At 42.5% G+C, this 20977-nt stretch overlaps 1 protein-coding gene across 2 annotated transcripts; it reads left to right on the top strand.

Annotated features, from left to right (window-relative positions):
- Positions 1-104: 104 nt before the first annotated feature.
- On the top strand, positions 105-20278 carry CTPS1 (CTP synthase 1). Of its 2 annotated transcripts, XM_010576257.1 has the most exons (18): positions 105-353; positions 810-980; positions 1753-1853; positions 3053-3169; positions 4637-4720; positions 4966-5046; positions 6775-6926; positions 9745-9877; positions 11308-11396; positions 12292-12386; positions 12913-12975; positions 13861-13904; positions 14827-14923; positions 15194-15249; positions 15334-15430; positions 15685-15829; positions 18159-18249; positions 19792-20278. In XM_010576257.1, the coding sequence occupies exons 1-17, from the start codon at positions 188-190 to the stop codon at positions 18241-18243; spliced, it is 1776 nt and encodes a 591-aa protein (XP_010574559.1). In that variant the 5' UTR covers positions 105-187; the 3' UTR covers positions 18244-18249; positions 19792-20278. The 2 variants fall into 2 exon arrangements, with proteins under 2 accessions (XP_010574559.1, XP_010574560.1); XM_010576258.1 differs by lacking the exons at positions 15194-15249; positions 18159-18249; positions 19792-20278 and having other exon boundaries at positions 15685-15771.
- Positions 20279-20977: the final 699 nt, after the last annotated feature.

The following is a 20977-nucleotide window of genomic DNA, read 5'->3' as shown; positions in this document are numbered from 1 at the left end:
TGGGGGAACTCGGGGGGTCGCTGACAGGGAGGGAATGGCGGGGGCTGGTCGCTGACAGGGGGGAATGGAGGTTTGGTGGCTGTCAGGAATGGCGGGGGCCCGGGGCTCCTCCAGGCAGCGGGTCTGTCCCCGCCTGCCCCGGGGAGAGCCATCGCTGAGGCGGTGTCGGTGTCGGGCAGCGAGGCAGATGAAGTACATCCTGGTCACGGGTGGGGTGATCTCGGGCATCGGCAAGGGGATCATCGCCAGCAGCATCGGCACCATTCTCAAGTCCTGCGGGCTGCATGTCACCTCCATCAAGATCGACCCCTACATCAACATTGACGCTGGCACCTTCTCCCCATACGAGCACGGTGAGTGGCCTCGCGGGGCCGGGGCCGAGCTGTCAGCAGGCAGCCGGCCCTGAGCGGGGCACCGGGGTCTTCCAGGTGGGTCCTGGGGCTGGCTTTGCCTGGAAGGAACCATCTCCTTTGCATGGTGGAAGAGGTTGCATCTGGTCCTGTGTGTCGGACCTGCAGGCTGAGCCTGTCAGCAGCTCCGGACTGACTGGTCGGGCTGATCGTGCCACTAGCAAACAGCAGGGATGAGCTCTCTGGTCTTTTATCATTGCTTCCTGGTCAAGGGATTCAGTCCTCTTTGTTATATAAGGCTTTTAGTTTTGTTAGCCACTCCTGAACTTGCTGCAGCAATCAAAGAAGGTGTTTCCTTACATTGAATTCATTCAGCTGTCACAGGCAATACCACCAAATTGCTTATGTGGACCATTTCACCTTGACATGTGCGCTTGTGCCTTTTTCTGTGTGCTACAGGGGAGGTGTTTGTGCTAGATGATGGAGGGGAAGTGGACCTAGACCTTGGTAACTATGAGCGCTTCCTCGATATTCGACTCACCAAAGACAACAATCTGACTACTGGGAAGATCTACCAATATGTCATCAACAAGGAGAGGAAGGGAGACTATCTTGGCAAAACTGTCCAAGGTGACGTGAAGCTTCACTTCTGATGCTTAGTAATATGTTCTGTATTTCTGTCCTGGTTGGATGCTTCTGCATTTGTTAGATGCTGTCCTTGTGATTTTTTTTTTTTTTTTTTTTTAAAGGGGGGAAGTAGAAGACGCACCAGTGCAGGTGTAGTGGTGCGTGCCACACTGAATCAGGTTACCTGTAAGCCTCTCAAAACTTTGCAGTGCACAGCAATATATGGCCTATTGTTTGGACTGTATGCTGGACTTGGGTCTGACTGTCTAATGTAGCCAATAGTAAATGCAAACAGACTTCAGACTAATATACCTGTGGATTATTTGTTAGCTGGTTAAAATGGTTATTGCTTTTGATAGCTGTCACATTATTAGAAAACCCAGAGGCTCTTTGAGGATCAGATCAGTCCCTTCCCTTTCTGAGCATCCTCCACAGCTGGTTTGGATAAGGACTTTTACAGACAGTTTAAAACAGAGTAACTCGCTCTGCTTAGAGCAAAGGACTGTTTGTACTTGAATCTTGCAGCTTAAAGGAAACATTGCTTACATGTGTTTAAATTGAGGCAGGATTACATTTCCTGCCAAGACGCTTCTCTTGAAAATCACAGCCAAGAATAATCACTTCAAAAATAAATACTTCTTTAAAGTCACAAATCAGTGCTGAAGTGATATGGGAAGCACTGGCTAGTTATTTTCAATAATTTGCTCTGTAATTAGTTAGAGGGAAAAAAGTGCATGGGTTGTGGCTTTAACCCTTGCCTGGTTTTCTTTTTCAGTTGTTCCTCACATCACAGATGCTATACAAGAATGGGTAATGAGGCAGGCACGAATTCCTGTAGATGAAGATGGCATTGAACCCCAAGTTTGTGTGATTGAGGTTTGTAGCTCTTAAAAAAACCAAAACCTACAGTTTTGCTTCTTGTATGGAGTAAACTGAACTATATTTGGCTTAGTAAAATTTTTTTACAGTAGTGTTCAACTTTGCATGTTATTGAGTTGGTTAAAAATCCCCCTTGTTAGCATCGCTTATTCAGTCTAATCTTTTGAATGCTCTGTGTCTGAATCTGCATGTAGAAGGACTGAGGTCTTGGACAGTTATATTTTTGAGATGCTTTGCTCTCTAGTGTAATGTGAATTAGTCTGTAGAATTAATTTTAGCTCTTATAACTTTATATGCCAAAGTTGATGAGTTAATCACGCTGTGCCCATTTCTCCCTTGGTGGATAGAGGGAGGGTAGGTAAATCCCCTGGAAACAGTTGTCTAACCTCCTTAGCAGTAAAGGAAGCCTTGCAGTGACTAGTTCAAGCATAGACCTAGAAAAGGGAATGGCACAAGTTAGTGGTGACAAACCAAATGCAGTTTCCTGTGCATCGTATGGGACATCCTGCTGCCAGAGGAGACAGAGTAGGGTAAAGGCTCTGAGACTGCTGAGTTGGCTGGTGGGGTATGCTAATAGAGGAGAGAGGGAGCTTGTCAGAGTGCCCGGGTCATGGTGACATAGGACTATCCCTGCAGCTTGAGTGCCAATTTCTGTTCCAGGATTTACAAGCCTGGATTCTGAAGTACCTAGGAGGCACTATCTGACAACACACAGGAGGCTGTCAGTGCTCCAACGAATGCCTAGTCTCTGTTCCTGCCTGTGTCCAAAACTACTCTATATCGTTATTAAAACTTAACAGAAATTTTGCTTCTCGGTTCCACCTAATGTTCATAAATGATAATTTTAACATCTAAATCTTTTCCCTGAAGAGAGAATAGAGGTAAAGCTAATGTCCCTGGAGAGGTGCTGCCCATATGAGAAGCTGTTTTTCTTGTGGCTTTTTTGATTTTGGGGGAAATCATGAAGGTAAAATAATAGTTGGGGTAGATTGGAGGCTGTAGAAGTAGTACATACAACTGGTGAATCCTGGTGCTTTTCATAATGGGTGTTGATGCTCCTTTAGGGAATCAGAGGGAGGTGGTGGGGAGATGTTTTAGTGTTCTTTTATGTATGTTTTAGTATGCTTTAGTGTACAAATTCAGTAGGTGATGTTTTGGTACTAACTTTAATTCTAAATGTCTTTTGTCTTTTTTAGCTTGGTGGGACAGTAGGCGATATTGAAAGCATGCCTTTTATTGAAGCTTTCCGCCAGTTCCAGTTCAAAGCCAAAAGAGAGAATTTTTGTAACATTCATGTCAGTCTAGTTCCCCAGGTAAGGACCCAAAATGTTTTGGTGGTCAGAGGCTTCCCGAATCCGACACTTGCTTCCTAAATATGTGCTTCTGAAATGCTATACCTATAGGCACTGTTATATTTGTATTTCTATATATAGAAACTTCTGGAAGACATGCAGAGAATATATGGTTATGTATTTAGAAAGGTTCGCAAGAAGCGAACAGAAACTTTTCAAAGTGTGTAAATGTGTAATAAATAGTTGGGAGTTGCAGCAAATGCAATTTTGCATCTTTAACTGCTGTTTTTCTCTATGGAATTATCTCCTAGCTTTTGCAGGTAAATTTGCTTTCTAGGGCTGAAAACTTCCAGTTTGCTTTTATTTGCATAGCCTTTCATTTCTGCAAAGCTAATATAAAAGTCAGTGAAATAGCCAGACTTCACAGCCATTTAGACTTATTAATAAGATCATATTCCAAGCTTTCCTGGAGTTCTTTAATATTTGTTGCTCTGTGCTTTTTTTTTTTTTTTCCTTTTTTCCCCATGCAGATTTACATTAGCTGTAGTTCATGAAATAGGTCAGGTTACTTTTGTAATTTCAAAATATGATACTGTGTTTTGAAACATAATCTGGTTTGCCCCCCCCCCCCGCCCTGCGTCAATATTTTTAGTGTGTGTTTTGATCTTTAACAGTAATTTCATAGACTCTCACATCTGATGCTATGTAAGCCATAACAATCTTGAGTGGCAGTTGCCCTTGGTTCAGAGATTCAACTAAGAAAATGTATTATGAAGCAGTGCTATGATAAGAATCAGTTAATTAGGAATCACAAAGAAAAACAAAATATCCTTATGTGCCAAGTAGATGGGGTGAACTCCAGTTAATATCAAAAGCATGTGAAGGTGTTTTATGCCATATAATGCATGATATAACCTCATCTGTATTATCTGCTCTGGTTTTGGAGACAATTTATGGTATTAACCAAACAAAAAAAATCTCTACTGCAGGAGTCACTGCTGAAAAAAGTCTTCCATGGTTATGTTAACAACAGCAGAGAGTGTTCCTCGTCTTGAAACTGGATTTAACAGAGCAGCTTGATAGTTACTGGAGCGCAGATCAATCTTCGTTCTCTTCTCCTCTCTCTCTCTCTTCCTTTCCCCTTCTGTCCAGGCTAGGTGATTTACAGAGAAAAAATTAGAAATATGAAATACTAGGTATTTGGAGGGAGCAGTAGATAAAATCCTTAGGTTCTCTGCTCTCTCCGTCCCTACTATAACGCATACCTACTCACTGTACAAACTTGAACTCTGCTTTCTGCCAGTTGCTTTCAGTCTTGGAGATTAAAATGATACTGTACAGGGGTATTTAAACTTCATGTGAATTGTCTAAGAACTGGGTCAAAGTTTTTACAAGATGGATTGGGGTGGAGAGTCCCAATTAGCCTGACAAATCACTGCTACATATCATCACAATTTGATATGCTAATTTCTGCTCTTCTCTGACCAGCCAAGCTCTACAGGCGAGCAGAAGACTAAACCCACCCAAAACAGTGTTCGTGAACTCAGAGGTCTTGGTCTCTCACCAGATCTGGTAAGGTTTGCTGCATGGCTTTGAATTTAAAAATGCAGTACTGGCATATTGCAACAACATCCTAGACTAAATAATGCTTAGGTTGAGAGCTCTTGTGTATTGGTAGTAAACAAGTAAGAGTAACTGAGTTGGGTTTTTTTCCCAAGCCGTGGAGACTGCAGAAGGGCAGCTTTTTAGAGGTTTATTATATGAGTGTCTGAGTACTTCCGTTTTGCTTCACAACCTTGATGTTGCTGTTTTGTTAGATTGTTTGCAGGTGCTCCACTCCATTGGATACCTCAGTAAAAGAAAAGATTTCCATGTTCTGTCATGTTGAACCAGAACAGGTAAAGATTGCTGTCTGCACTTCTTTGCAATAAATATTCTAGCTGTTTGTCAAATGCTGAGTGGAGTTTTATCCGAGTGTAGTGTTTTTGTGTTCTAGCTGCGTCTTTTGTTAGCTGCATAATTCATTTGCTGCTTTGTCTTACCTATGTTCCTTACACATGTAACGGCTGTAAAAATAGTCCTTTTTATGCCAGCACCCAAGTTTTCTTCCAAGGTAGTTAGCATAGGCTTACAGAATTCTATGGAATCCAAGGTATTTTCTGAATAGCTGGTTTTGACCTTAGTTATCCTTCCACATTCCTTCTGTGAATACAGAAGAATGAGATTTTCCAGTATTGAGATGCCAAAGAGTATTTGCCCCAAATTAGGTTTAGAGGATACACGAATGTATTTTGTACACTGCTCTTTTCATGGTATTATTCTTCCGCTTGAGATTTCGTGGGGAGAGATTGCACAGAAAAGTTGAAATGGTATTTGAGAGAAGCATTGCTTCACTTGAATGTTGCATGAAATGCAAAAATTCCATGTTAGCATGATTCTTTTTATACTGAGACTACTCTGCATAGCATAGTCTGAGGTAGACCTTGGAAAATAATCAAATGGTCTGTAGGTTAAATATTAGCATCTTCCAGTCCAGCTGGAGCTTGAAAAATTTCGTCTTTTTGTGAAAGACTGAGTATCACTTTGCAATTCCAGTCTCTGTCAAGTAATTTTTATTAATTTTCTGTACAGCAAGATCAAACTGAGTCTTGCAGTTTCAAGTATTACATTCAGAATTAGCTGGCAATAATATTGATGTGTTAGCAGTATGATACCTACCTCTTGTTGGCCAGGAGTTGAAAGTAAGTTGGCTCTTGTCGGTCCCTTTCCGGGAAGTTTAGTGCAATTTTACATGGTTGTTTCTCTGACTGCAATTGTAGTTGAATTGAGAAGTAAGTGCTATTGACTATAAAGGAGGAAAATTTGCAGCCTAAGGGGTTTACTGGTGCAGTGTTGAACTCTGCTTTCAATTTGAGTCTGGAGAAATGATGATTTAAAAATAGTTGTGCCAGTATATTTTTGATCCTTAAAGTACAGTCTCATTCTTGACAGATAAGTGACAGTTGTCCAGAGCCATCTTTCCTTTTCTGAGGAAGCCCATTTCAGTGAACTAGAACTGTTGATGTGGATATTCCTCATTGACCTAAGAATTCTTTGCTCATAGTTGTTTAATCTGAAGTTTGATGAAGGACACCCTGTAAAATTTATTGCTATATTTAGATCGCAGATTTCCCTGGGTTTTAATTAAACTGGGAGCCCTGGTTAAGAGCAACAATGGTGGGAAACGGGGAAGCTGGGCCTGTGAGCGGTTTAGCTGTAGTTTCAATTAAGATTGCCAGGAAGGCTGTATCATAGGAGAAGTCTCTTTGAAGTGTTCTTTGAACTTTGCTGTGTGCTCACATAACTTGCATAGCAGCTGACCTTCTTACTGCTAGGTTATCATGTTACAGCCCTTCCCAAGGAGTTCCAGTGAGCAGTGATACCTGGGAAGTGTTGAAGGGTGACCTTTTCAAGCATGTGGAAACTAGTAGTAAGCTATTCATATGTTGTTCAACAGATACTATTTCCTGGAAGTTTAGGTGGTCATATGATTGTCTGCTAGAGACAGAAGCTCTCTGAATATCTGTCTTCAAATAATTGCCCAGGCACTTAGATCTGTTTTAATGACATTCATTTTGTATGAACAGGTCATCTGTGTTCATGATGTCTCTTCTATCTATCGGGTTCCTCTGTTGTTAGAGGAGCAGGGAGTTGTTGACTACTTCAGACACAGGCTTGACCTTCCCATTGAGAGGCAGCCCAGGAGGATGCTCATGAAGTGGAAGGAAATGGCTGACAGGTGAGCTGCACCACTGGGCGTAGTTTGAGTTAAGGGTCCAGATTAGTTTCTCTTCTTGGTCGTTGGTTATTAGGTGATGAGTGTTACTTCATGTTCCTCAAGTGTTCTTACGTGCTCAAATTTCCACCCCCCCCCCCCCCCCCCCCCCCCCGCCAATGTATTTTCTTCCTAGATGTTTAACTGTTTGAAAAAAAAAATTCTTCAAAATGAGAATCATAGAATCACAGAATGGTTTGGTTTGGAAGGGACCTTTAACAGTCATCTAGTCCAACCCCCCTGCCATGAGGAGGGACATCTTCAACTAGATCAGGTTGCTCAGAGCCCTGTCCAACCTGCCCTTGAATGTTTCCAGGGATGGGGCATCGACCACCTCTCTGGGCAACCTGTGCCAGTGTTTCACCACCCTCATTGTGAAAGATCTCTTCCTTATATCTAGTCTAAATCTACTCTTTTTTAGTTTAAAACCATTACCCCTTGTCCTATCGCTACAGGCCCTACTAAAAAGTCTGTCTCCATCTTTCTTATAAGCCCCCTTTAAGTATTGAAAGGCCTCAAGAAGGTCTCCCCGGAGCCTTCTCTTCTCCAGGGCTCAACAACCCCAACTCTCTCAGCCTTTCTTCACAAAATCCTGTAAGATAATGTTACTGAGTTCCATATCTTGTGTTGGTAGTTTACTGTCTATGTCAAAATCAGTTTGAAGTAATTAAAACGTGGACAGCTCTGCCCTCCCTTTTTATACAGAAAACCCCAGTGACATTACAAAGTGTTGAAATCCTTTTGTAGGTATATGTAGGAGTCATCAGGAGTGTCGATAAAAACATACCTTTTGAGTATGCTTTCAAGCAAGTGAAACGACTGTTTGGTAACTGTTCTGAGACTCCTAGGACACAGTGATTTTTTTTTTTTTTTTTTTTTTTGGGGGGAATAGACTCCATGTTCATGGGGAAATAGTGAATTGAGTCTTCTCAGTCAGCATTCTGGCCCTTTCTGAAGCCGTAAGTATGTTTGTCCTTTGTCCTGGTTTTGGCTGGGATAGAGTTAACTTTCTAGTAGCTGGTATAGTGTTAGTTTTGGATTCAGTATGAGAAGAATGTTGATAACACTGATGTTTTCAGTTGTTTCTAAGTAATGCTTAGTCTAAAGTCAAGGATTTTTCAGCTTTTCATGCCCAGCCAGCAAGAAGGCTGGAGGGGCACAAGAAGCTGGGAGGGGACACAGCCACGGCAGCTGACCCAGACTGGGGGAAATTGGCCCTGGGGAGGTGTGGATTACTGCTCAGGAGCTAACTGGGCATCTGTCAGCGAGTGGTGAGCAATTGCATTGTGCATCACTTGTTTTGTATATTCCAAGTCTTTTATTATTGTTAATATTATAATTATTATTTTCTTCCTTTCTGTTCTATTAAACTCTTCTTATCTCAACCCTCGAGTTTTAGGTTTTTTTTCCGATTCTCTCCCCTATCCCACTGGGTGGGGGGGAAGTGAGTGAGCGGCTGTGTGGTGCTTAGCTGCTGGTTGGGGTTAAACCACGACATCCTTATACGAAATTAATTTTCAAGATCTAGGTATTTTCCTTTATATGCCGGACACAAGCCACCACTGTCAATAACATTTTCTTTGGATGGGGAAAGCCCTCCGTAACCATCTTGGTTGAAGGTACTTAGCAATTCTGAAATAAACTTCAACAATGTCTTAGCTGTAGCCAAGAATGCTGTGTAAATCCCGTGCTGCCAGGTGCTGAGGATTGAAAGTGTAGGCAGTACAGCCTTAGGACTCTAGAAGTCTGTGCTGGTTTTGGCTGGGATAGAGTTAATTTTCTTCATAGTAGCTAGTGCGGGGCTATGTTTTGGATTTGTGCTGAAAACAGTGTTGATTATATAGAGAGATACTTTCATTACTGCTGAGCAGTGCTTACACAGAGTGAAGGCCTTTTCTGCTTCTTACCCCACCCCACCAGCAAGTAGGCTGGGAGGGCACAAGAAGTCAGGAGGGACACAGCCGGGACAGCTGACCCCAACTGACCCAAGGGATATTCCATAGCATATGACATCATGCTCAGTATATAAAGCTGGGGGAAGAAGAAGGAAGGGGGGGGGGGGACATTTGGAGTGATGGTGTTTGTCTTCCCAAGTAACTGTTATGCGTGATGGAGCCCTGCTTTCCTGGAGATGGCTGAATACCTGCCTGCAGATGGGCAGGTGAATGAATTCCTTGTTTTGCTTTGCTTGGGTGTGTGGCTTTTGCTTTACCAATTAAACTGTCTTTATCTCAACCCATGGGTTTTCTCACTTTTATCCTTCTGATTCTCTCCCCCATCCCACTGTGGGGGGAGTAAGTGAGCGGCTGTGTTGTGCTTAGTTGCTGGCTGGGGTTAAACCACGACAAAAGTCTTTTCTAGCTGTTGAAGTGAACTCAGTCAGAAGCAGCGTGGGAAGATGCTGTACAGTATAAACATATGCAGAGTTGTGCCTTGATCCTCTCTTCTAATAGTTTACTGCAGACTTTGAATCTAATACAGCTTCCTGAAAAGACAGTTTGGTTCTACACAAAATGGCTTTTCAGCATAATGAGAGATGAGTTAATGTATACATGACTTTCTGCAACTGTTTGTCACTTTTTTTTTCTTCTTTCTTTTAATCTTGCTTTGATGTTTTTAAGTCATAATTACTATAAAAGGTCATCTCTTCCAAAGTCATCATCTTTCTAGTTGGATGGACTTTCAAGAGCCCGACTGTTGATGTTACTTGAAAAGCTGAATAGAATGTAATTCTTGCCCCCATTTTCCTGTGAAATAACCGTTGTGTTTTGATTTTATGTAGGTATGACCGTCTCCTTGAAACATGTTCCATTGCGCTTGTTGGCAAATACACCAAGTTTTCAGATTCCTACGCATCAGTCATTAAAGCACTGGAGCATTCTGCACTGGCTATCAACCACAAACTTGACATTAAGGTAGGGGTGTGTGTGTGTGTGTTAAAATTTCTCCTCCATACTCCTTCCATATACAGTGCTACCCATCTTAATTAAGTTTTTCACAAACCCATAGACAGTAAGGGGGAGTTGATTCAGCCAGTGAACTTTAAAATTGTCCTTGGATTACAGCATGAAAACATCTGTTGCCAGGCATAAAAAGGCTTCAAAGGAAACCAGCCTTTCATCCTGTAAGATATACAATGTGTCCATATAACTGATGGGAACTCTTCAGTGCTCAGTGTTGCGTCCTGAACTGTGATAGAGTGGTAGATGTATTTGAGGAGGGCACTGTTTGCTTTAATTTCTCTGACAGTTGTTGAAAGTGATCCTTTTTTTAGGGTTGTTGCTGTTAGCCTTGTGGTACTCACAGGTTTTATGATGCTTCTGCCTCATGCTGGTTTGGCTGCACAGGTGCTTCTAAGGGTATTGGTTGTAGCTATATGCTCTGAAGAGGTGGAATATGTATCTGTTGTCAGAAATTTTACTTTCATTTAAATATACTTTTTTAACTGTCCAGCCATTTCATGATGCCAGAGAGTCATGGCAATAGGTGCTTGCTTTATAACAGCACTGTTCTATGTTTGGGTTACTTTTCAACTTACAAAATCAGTAGAGGAGAAAAGAAGAAAAACAAGTAAGACTGGTGAAGGGTAAACCCTGCTCATGCTTCCATGGGTACTTCCTGACACAGCTGTATTTGTATAGTTCAGAAGGGGAATGGGTTCTGTGAGCCCCATGCATGGAGATCTTATGTTGGGTTAAAAGAACTGTTTAGCAGTATTCCAACCTTAAAAAAACCCCAAAGAACAAAAATGGTTGTTCAAAAGGGTTAGCAGACTGCCAGAACATTCAGAAGTTCAGAGATACTGGAATGCTGGAGATGAGAAACTGGAAAATTTGCAGGTTTTTTCCATATATATGGAGCATTGGTCATAACATCCTTTAATTACAACAGCCTGTGTTTCACCATATCCTATTTTGTTCTTCAGTCCCTCTTGAAGATTAAATGATGTATATTTGAAGAGGTAGTGATTCAATTTTTTCCTGCTGTGTGGTTGTTTCTGCCTGCATAGCTGTGCATTCCCATCTTGCTGTGCTCCATTAAGGCTTCACATTTAATGAGTCTAGGTCTCATGGACTTCATGTATGTCACAGTAGAGCTGCAGAGAGGGGAAGACAGAAAAAACATGGTGTCTCTTTGTGCATCAGTAGTAGGATGGTGGGGGAAAGCAGTTTTGCTGACTAGCAGACAGGAAATCAGCCCAGAAAAAACATAAGCAAGTATCCAGTAGGAAACAATTCTAGAGCTATGCAGGAAGAATGATGACATCTTAATTTAATGAGAATTAAGGAGACCCTGTATGCTCTTGTGGCAGTATTTCATCATCCTTTTTTGGATTTCTTCCCAGTATATTGACTCTGCTGACTTGGAGCCAGATACTCTGCAGGAAGAACCTGTCCGATACCATGAAGCTTGGCAGAAGCTGTGTGGTGCTGAGTAAGACCAATACTTGCTATTTCTTTGGAGCATGTCTAATAAACTTGCTGCTATTGACAGTTTTGGAATTAAGAGCCTCACTGGAGATTATTTTCTTAGGCACTGTACCGGCACACTCTGACATTGCACCAAATACCTCTCAGTGAAATTTAGGATAAGATGTAAAATGGAAAATTGTTAAATAAGTGAGGGAGTTTGTGAAAGGCAGCATAGGGGAGATGATCATGCAGATGAGGATGTGCACAGGTTTAGTGGGGAAACAGGGTGAAAGGAAATGAGGGGAAAGGATAGGTGCTGGCAAAGGCTATTAAAGCCAGAGAGAGAGGACAGAAGATGTAAATGTGGTATAAAGTTCTTTAGGAAGAAAGTGTGAGAACGGACAAAGTGTTAGGATGCAGAAGAATGCTACGAGTTAGCCCAGAAAACAAGAACAAGTAGGGCTTTGGGTGCTACCAGGAGAACAAAGAACCTCCTGCAGAATCTGGTGTCCTTGTGCCTGTGGTTAAGACAACTTGATACTGCAGCCAGCAGCTTCCGCAGCATGAGCCTGACTGGATGATATGTTTGCAAACATGTTTGGCGCAGAGCATGCGAGTCGTGCAACATGAACCATTCCAGTATTGTAACCTGCATTGTATTTGAGATTTCTTGGAAAGGTAAAATTTGCATTTCTAAAATGTTTCCCTGAAAATTCTGTGACATTTTATATGATGGCTCATGTGAAGTCATATGGAAACCGTGCTGCAGACAGGCTTTGCCACACAGGGCACTTTAAAGCCCTTTTCAGGAGCAAGGTATTGCAAGTCCAAGATTTTACAGGAGAGGGGTGGTATGTGGTTGGGGGGAACTACGCTGGTGAGCCCCATGTGAATAGAATCTTTTCATCCTCATACAGCGGAGTTCTGGTTCCTGGTGGATTTGGTGTTCGAGGGACAGAAGGCAAAATTCAAGCTATTTCCTGGGCAAGAAAACAGAAAAAACCCTTCTTAGGTGAGAAACATGTTTCATCCATAAGAAGAAGGACATTGAATAACAGCCTAACTGGTCTGCAGCAAGAGCTTTACTGATTTTCATTAGTATCTAGAATGTACAATTCTGAAGATAATTGGCGGAGGAAGGCCAACCGGGTAATACAGCCATCATCTGTAGTTAGCTCTGAAGTGCTTGGAGTTGGCTGGGATGTGATGACAAGGAATCTCTATAACGAGGGGGTAGGAGTCTCCAAGGAAGTTTCAAAGGAGGCTGTGGTGATCTTGGCACAAAGAAGTATGTGACTGCATTTAAACAAAATGAGAGACTGGAAATGTGTGAGCAGTGGATAGGGAAGGGAGCAGTGGAGTAAAACTTGTCAGAGCTACTTGGTACAGAGTGAGCAGACCCCTAAATCCAAGTCAAAGGTCTCTCATCCACGTTTTCCTCTGACTCACGTCTGCTCTGTGAAGGTGTGTGTGCTTTGCAATATGGGCTCAGCGGTCCTTGTCTTGACTTGATCTGTGTTCTGCCTTGCCTTCTGCAGGAGTTTGTTTGGGAATGCAGTTAGCAGTTGTGGAATTTGCACGCAGTGTTCTTGGTTGGCAAGGTAATTGCATAAAAGCCTTCCTGGGTTTTCGTCATTTCTTTGATTGCTTGAGTAATACCTGTAATTTTTTTAATACCTGTAACTTTTAATTTTTCATTGCTAGGTAGATTTAAAATTTTTTTATAGGCCTGTAAAATTCCCCATCTCCTTTGCTAATTCAAAGGAAAAAGAACAGTTTCCGTATCCTGTTCAGATAAAAATCAATGGAGTAAGGCATGCTTATGACAGAAAACTTTCTGTTGCTTAGAGTGAGGTTCAGCTCCTGAATAAAACACCTCAGTGGAGTTGTGCTTGTGTATGCTGGACATCCTAAATTCCCATTGTAGCCAGTGGGAATGAAGACCAAAAAGCAATTCAGCTGACCAGGCAGTTGCACCTACTGCACCAAGTTGAATTGCTTTCTGGGCTCCACTGCTTGGATTGACGAAGTCCCTCTTGTCAAAACTCCCTTTACAGAGTGCTAAATTTAGTTTCTCAGCCTGATTCTGAGTCTCACTAGTAGTGAAGATAGGGGAAAATGTGTTTCTCAGAGTACTTCTGCTCCCTTCTTGCTCCCTGGCTTTATTTAAAATATTCTAAGCTGTTCAATATGTGCTTTTCCTGAATGACCCTTGCTTTCATCACTGATAGCACTAAACTGGTTGCCCTAAGATTGTAACCTCCAGGCAGTCTCAGAAATTCATGTCAAACAGTGCTGACAGAGTCTGTTTCTGTTTTCTGGAGCTGAGCTGGCGGCTCTGTGCAGGTGAATGGCTCAGCACAGTTAAGGTTGCCACTTGCCAGAAGCGTGGGGATGAGCCACAGCTGTACATGGGGGAGGTCCTGTACATGCATGTCACAGTGTGAGGGACTTCGTGTTTCTAATTGATGAACATTACATTGCAGATGCTAACTCGACAGAATTTGACCCCAGAACTGCTCATCCAGTGGTGAGTTTATGATGACTTGCTTGTAATACCCTTTCTGTGCTAGACTTCTCTGCACATACCTGTTGGTACAGTTAAGAGCTTGGATTATTATTTCTTATGGCTTTTAAGTCTGTCTTCTGTCATTTACTAATCTGAAAAAATGTCTTTGCCTAGTTAACTGTATGGCAGTTGCTGCTTCATAGAAGATCGCAGTGCTTATTATAGGTGAAACACTGATTTTTTTTATTTTATTTTTGTTTTTAATTGCACTTTTTCATAAAACAAGGTGTTTTCTAGGAGGTAAAAGGTTCTTAAAGGGCAGTTTGAAAGCTAACTGATTTCACAGGTAAATGTTAAAGATTTGGTGATATCCAGATTCCACTGCATAACTGTTTAATTATGATCTCAGAAATTAACATAGACAGACATAAATTCCTTGGAACATTTGTGGACAGATTTCTGAACCTGCCTTTCTAAGACTGCAGGCTCTACGTGCCTTGTCCAGGGTCCACCATAATGATTTGCTTCTGCTATAATTTAAAATACTACTGAAAAGGAAGAAGTTTTCAAAGTATAAGGGATTCTGATTTGGGGGTTTTGTTTCTGTAAATTTGTTTTTTTTTTTTTTAACATTTGGTTCAGTAAATAGCACAGTATTTATTAGTGCATGTGATCTGTGTAGGCTTTGACTGAGACCATTTCCTATGCTAAAGGTTCCTGAAAAGCTGCAAACCTTCTGTATGTTCTGCACAGCCTTTACTAGGATAACTCAGCTAACTAATCTAGTTCTGTTGGTCTACCTTGTCAAGACAATGTTGCTTGGGTTAGTTTGCCTGTTTTCTGTACGGATGTTGTTTTTTTCCCCCTCATTAATGTTTCAGAGTGTGCCTGGGACTGTTATCCCTCCCTCAGTCTCACCTTCCTCTCTGAATGCTTTTTGCAGGTCATAGACATGCCAGAACATAATCCCGGGCAAATGGGTGGGACCATGAGGCTTGGCAAGAGACGGACGCTCTTCCAAACCAAGAATTCAGTCATGAGTAAGGCATTTCTTACCTCTTTTGGAAGTGTTTCCTAGGAATGATGTGCATGTGTGGTGGGCATTGGGAAGTGAGACCTGGGAGTGTTAAAGCATCCTTGAATGGTGGGTGTTTACAGATTTTGTTCTGGTAGTGAAATGGAGATCAATGAATTTGGTCCCTTCTAGAAGTGGCAGATTCTGGTGATGCTGTTCATATGAACTTGTTAAAACTTGGCATTGTGTGAACTGTTCAGCATTTGCTCTAAGAAATGTCTTCCTTTTGGTGCAGGGAAGCTATACGGAGATCATGATTTCTTGGAAGAGAGACATAGACACAGATTTGAGGTAAAATTGCTGTTGTAGGTATTGAGCTTTTCTGTGTAATCCAAACACAAGACATCATGGGTTTTCTTGCTTCTGGTCTTCTAGGTCAATCCAGAATTGAAGAAGTGTTTCGAAGAGCAAGGTTTGAAGTTTGTAGGCCAGGATGAGGAGGGAGAGCGAATGGAAGTAGTTGAGTTGGAAGGTAGGTACTTTAAGCAGTTAGTTTGTGGGTGGTGGTATTTACAAGGGAAAATGTTTGGAGGGTAATCGAGCAGGTTTTTGTGCGGGACACTAAAAGAAGAATCCCATGTGCCTGTCCATTTAGGGACAAAAGGCAGAAAAGAAATGACACTTCTTCCCCATCATCAGGGCTTCAGTGTGATCAGCACTTTTAACTGCAGTTCAGCCACAGGCTTAAGTGACTTGACATTAATATTTTCTGTTTCTTTCTCTTAGACCATCCTTTCTTCGTTGGTGTTCAGTACCACCCTGAATTCCTCTCTAGACCAATTAAGCCATCTCCCCCATACTTCGGCCTCCTCCTGGCATCTGCAGGAAGACTCACACATTATCTACAAAAGGGCTGCAGGCTCTCACCCAGGTAGGTTGAAGGAAGACACCAGTCAGACCTTTCACAGGGCAGTGCTTCTTCCTACAGGATAAACCAGAGAATCCTCTTGGCACAAAGTTACTGTGTGGTAACTAGGGGGTATTTGCAACACCTCTTCTTTCCACTCTTTCTTTGAAACCTCTTGTCTTGCATTTTAAGATTGACTGTAGTGCCATAGAGCTGTCCCACAGTGAGGTCCTGACTTCAGGGAGAGTAACTCTGTAGTCTTGTGTTTGGGGAAACTGCAGCTGGGCCTGCTCTTTTAGATGACTGGAGACCTCATGGGGTTTTCCCAATGTTCCTAGGTACAGGTTGGTCCTTAAGAAACTTGTTCCTGTTGCTGGTTTAAAGAATGGGCCCTGGTGGTAGCAGCTTCATTTTTTTTTTCTGCTGACTTAAGCTGTCTTTTTTCTCAGTTTGCAAAGCAACTAATGTTTTGGGTAGACTTAATGGTGCATTTACTTTCTTCTGCTACTCCCTAATGCCTTGCAGTTCTGCTCAGCAGTTGTGGCAATGTGCAACAAATAAACGTCACTTTGGTAGTGACCCATTTTCGTCCTTATGGAGGAGAACACAGAGGATTTGCTTGTGTAGCTGGAGTGCTAACATGCACTAAACAAAAAAACCCAAACTAAATGCAAAAGAGAAATAGCGCTGAATGTATTAAACTAAAGCAATGCAAAAAGGAAAGTATTGGCCTTTCTGGGTTGAGCTGCAATGCAGCTGCACCACAGGAATTCCTGAGTCAGTGTCTGGAGAATGGCTGTCAGTTGTGCTCTGACTGATCTGCTCTGAAGAGAGTTTCTCTGTGAAGGTGCCTCATTTCCATGCTTCCAAGGGTTGAGGGATATTTTAATTTCCTGCTTTTGCACATTTGAGTTTGAATTTACTTCTCACAGCAGAGGAGCTGAAGTTTCCTCTGTACTGCAGCATCCTAAGTTAGTTTTATCTGCTTTTGGAGTCCGTTGTGATTGTGGTCACAAACTGTTTCATGGTTAGCATATTACCTAAAAATATTGGTGACAGTTATAGCCCAGCCTGTACTCCCCATTATTCCTGTGCTTTTGTAACTCTTATCAAGTTTTCAGGTAAGTCTCGATCATTGCACTTTAATGAGGTTTGCATGTGACGACGAACTTGGGGGAACAGACTATACACTTGAGGATGAGGCCGCTATTCCAAGGGACCTGGGCTGGAGGAGTGGGCCAACAGGAACCTGATGAAGCTTAACAAGGACAAATGCAGAGTCCTGCGCCTAGGAACCCCTTGCAGTCACACAGGCTGGGGACTGAGCAGCTGGGCAGCAGCTCTGCTGGCGAGGTCTTGGCGAACAGCAAACTGAACATGAACCAGCAGCGTGTGCTGGCAGCAAAGGAAGGACGAACAGCATCCTGGGCTGTATGAGTAAAAGCACAGCCAGTAGATGGAGAGAAATGATTATGTCTCTTCACTTGGCATTTGTTAGACCACATCTAGAATATTCTGTGCAGTTTGGGGTTGCCCAGTAAAAGTAAAACATTGATAAATTGGAGAGAGGTTAGTGGAGGGCTACTGAGAAGGCCAGGAGGTTGGAGTACTTGCCCAGTGAGTAGAGGGCAAAGGAGCTGGGCTTGTTCAGCCTGGAGGAGGGAAGACTTTATGGGGCACCTAGGAGCAGCCTGCCAACACCTACAAAAATTTTATCAAGAAGATGAAAACAGGATCTTTACAGAATTGCATGGTGGGAGGATGAGAGACAATGGACATAAATGGAAATAAGAGGTCCGACTGGTTATAAGGAAAATCTTTTTCACCATTAGATCAGTTGTGCATGGGTGCAAGTTGCCCAGAAAGGCTGCACAGTCTCCATCCTTGGAGAATTTCAGCATGTGACTGGATAAAGCCCTGAGCAGCTGTGTCTGATCTGATAGCTGTCCCTGTGGTGTAACTTTCCTGAGGTCCCTTCCGATCTGAATTATTTTGTGATTCTGAAAAAGCTGTTTAATGGATTAAAGGCAATCAGCTGTTACTGGGAAGCTGAAATAGAATGGCTTATGGGTGGTTAACCAGTCTCCTATTTCCTGTTTAATGAATTTCATGTAGAATAACTTTGCTTTATAAAATACCTATTACATGTATAATGATTTTAATGCACAAACCTTAAAATTGATGATGACTCAGCCCTATTTCCAAAGGGACAGCTACACTAGGAATTTTGTGTGCTCTGCTTTTCAACCTCAGCTTAGCAGTACTTACTACCAAACCCCACTAACTGCTGATGCAAATCTAGGTCTATAAAGGACTTGTGCTCCATAAAACAAAATCTTTCTGAATTCTGCAGAGACACCTACAGTGACAGAAGTGGCAGCAGCTCGCCTGACTTGGAGATAACAGAGCTGAAGTTTCCATCAGTAAATCATGACTGATTCCTGGTAACTTCTAATGACCTCAACCTCCTTTACTTACGGAAAAAATTCCATGCTCAGTCTTTCCTCCTGGCTTCTGAATGTTTCATATCAGTAGAAAACTAGCACACCATGAGAAGTGCTGGTGCTCACACACATGTTCTAGCTATGCTGTGGGGTGCATAATGCCTCATGTCTCTGTAACAGATGTGGGTGGGTATTTCCTTAGCAAATTGACACATATTAAAGTATAAAAATACATGTAGGAGTTTGAGATTAAATTCAAATAAAGAAACAAAGCACAAATACAGCACACATTCCTGAAAATGGAGGCAAAGCTGAGCAAGGGGTTACTGGATTTAGAAAGTTTAGTATTTTGGGAGCAATCTCTCACCTTTGCTAAAGAACTTTTTTGAAATTGCCATTCTCCCCCATCTCTTGAGACAGCAAGTTTCTCTGTCAAACCAGTGCGCTTGAGCTCTGAATTGTAATAGCTGCTGCAGATGTTAGGTGGATGCGAAAATGAGATGTATATAATCCAGTCTGGGGGGGCGGGCACTAAAACTTAGCATTCAGACTTCACCAGCAAAAAAAGGTAGACTTAATTTTTAAATGAGTTCTCCCTTTGTGCGGTAGGTGATCGTGGATGTAACATTTTTTTTCCCCACTGCTCTAGCTGGTTTCATGTGGTGGTTTTGGAGGAGTTAAGCAGCATTTGTGCACACTCATGTCAAGTGAGAGCAGGGGTTCATTGCTGAATGCCAGGGGACCAAGGATGTCCAACTCTTCCCTCCTCCCCCTTTCCTTCATATAACAGATGCTTCCAAAGTTAACTGCAGAGTGAAAACGAGGGTTAGCCTGAGTCTAGCACAGAATTACTTCCCCATCCATGGTCATGGGACTGGGCCTTTGTGGTGCTGAAGATAGCTGACATTGCTTGGTGTTGGGTTGTTCCAATCTGGCACAGTAGCAAACTAAAAAGCTGAAGAATCCTCTCTGTAAATTTTTATCCTCCTGAAGATATTTTGAACCTTTGGCTTGCTGACAGTATCCAGTGTGCTCCCTAATGTGACCCGTCTGGGTGCTGCATCGATACCCGACTGCTTGGAGGCCATCCCCAAATGAAGAAATTGTAGGGAAAATGACATTGCATGTGTGGCGTGTCCCCTGTCCGGCTGACTGGCCTGCTGGTACACGTCTCAGCTTGACTCTCTCTTAATAGCTGTATCATAATGAAGCTTTTCCTTTGGTACCAGCCATGGGCAGTGCTGGGAAGTTAATTCCTAGCTTAACAGTGCTCACTCCCTACAATTTATTTAAATGTTGACTTCAAGAAGGAGCTCGCTTTCTTAGGGGTGTAATACAGTGGTCTTAATGTTGCTATAGTGCCCCTCTAAAACTAATAGACATCTCTTGTCCTGGGAGGAAGAGTGTTGTCAGGTCCCATGCGTTAACGTTTGTCTGGGGTGACGTACATAAGACTTGGACTTCAGTGTGCTGGGCAGTTCCAGCCTGTTGCTCTTCGCTGTCGGTAATTTCCTGCTCCTTTTTTTTCTCTCTTTTCTCCAGATGTGTCTTCGCTGAAGAGAAGAGTCTTCATTAGATTTTCCAGGCATTCTTATAGCAATAGCTTGAACACTGTCAGCTTTGGGCTTTCTTAAGTTATGGTTTTATAATTTTTGTTATGAAATCATGTCCCTTTTATTTCCTCAACTCTTCTGTCCTTGGTTTATCTTCTGCGTAGATTGCTTATTTCCGGAGGAGAGCTCATCACAGCACATGCACCTCTAGACTTTCTTCAGTTAGCACCATCTTGGAGATAAAAAGCAAATTTGGGTATGGGATTTGATGTGTTGGGGAGAATCCAGCTACACACTTCCTTCCTAATGCATGGTAACGCTGGCATGAGTTTATATCTTGGACACTGACAGTTCAGTTGCTTTCTCCAGCCTTTCTGCTCCCTCAGCAGTCTTTGTTACTAGTGAAATTGTGTGGATGAGACTAGATTTTGGGGGCTTGCTCAGTTCTTTGAGCTGTGCTGTGCTGCGCTGCAGAGGATGGGTCTGTTCAGCTTTATGCAGTCTTTTTTTGGGGGGGGGGAGATATTTTGTTCTCTTTGTTTTTTTTTTTTTTCACTAGTATTTAAAAACATTTGGCACTGGTGATCTTGCTGCATTCATTGCCGGCAATGAACTTTTAACCAGGAAAATCTTCCTGGAATAGAGTTAATCTGGAACATGATCAGCTCTAACTGTGATAACGTCACTCTGCAGGGATGCAATTAACTTGGGTTGTGTGGGGAAAAAAAAAAAGAAGGAAAAAAAAAAAATCACAACTGTCAGGAAAGCCCATTGTTGCCTGAAACGAGGCGTAACTGTTAGCCCTTCCTATGCCAGTGTTTGCTGGTGCTGCTTCTTGGGCTGGGAACTTTCAACTCCTTGCATCAAGGGGGAGGTACAGAAAAGAAAGTGAACTACTTTCAGATGCTGCCTTTAACAGCTCCCGTGCGATTTGCCTTGGACTGAACAGTTCATGGTGCTTTTTTTCGTTGATTGGAAGTGGAGCCTTCCGTTGCCTTTTTTTTATACAGCGGAGCCGCGTGTCCCGCACTCGATGCAATACAGAAGTGCTGTTTTCTGAGGGAGTGGCTTTGCCATTTGCGTGCAGTGTTACTCGGTTCAGTTTGTAGATGCGTGCTGTCCTGCGATGACGAGCTCAGCTTTGCAGTTCTGGGGTGGGAAATGCACTTGTTCCC

This window comes from Haliaeetus leucocephalus, unplaced genomic scaffold (genome assembly GCF_000737465.1).
Source record: "Haliaeetus leucocephalus isolate CR32 unplaced genomic scaffold, Haliaeetus_leucocephalus-4.0 Scaffold517, whole genome shotgun sequence".
Lineage (NCBI taxonomy): Eukaryota > Metazoa > Chordata > Aves > Accipitriformes > Accipitridae > Haliaeetus > Haliaeetus leucocephalus.
This window is presented reverse-complemented; position numbering and strand designations above follow the sequence as displayed.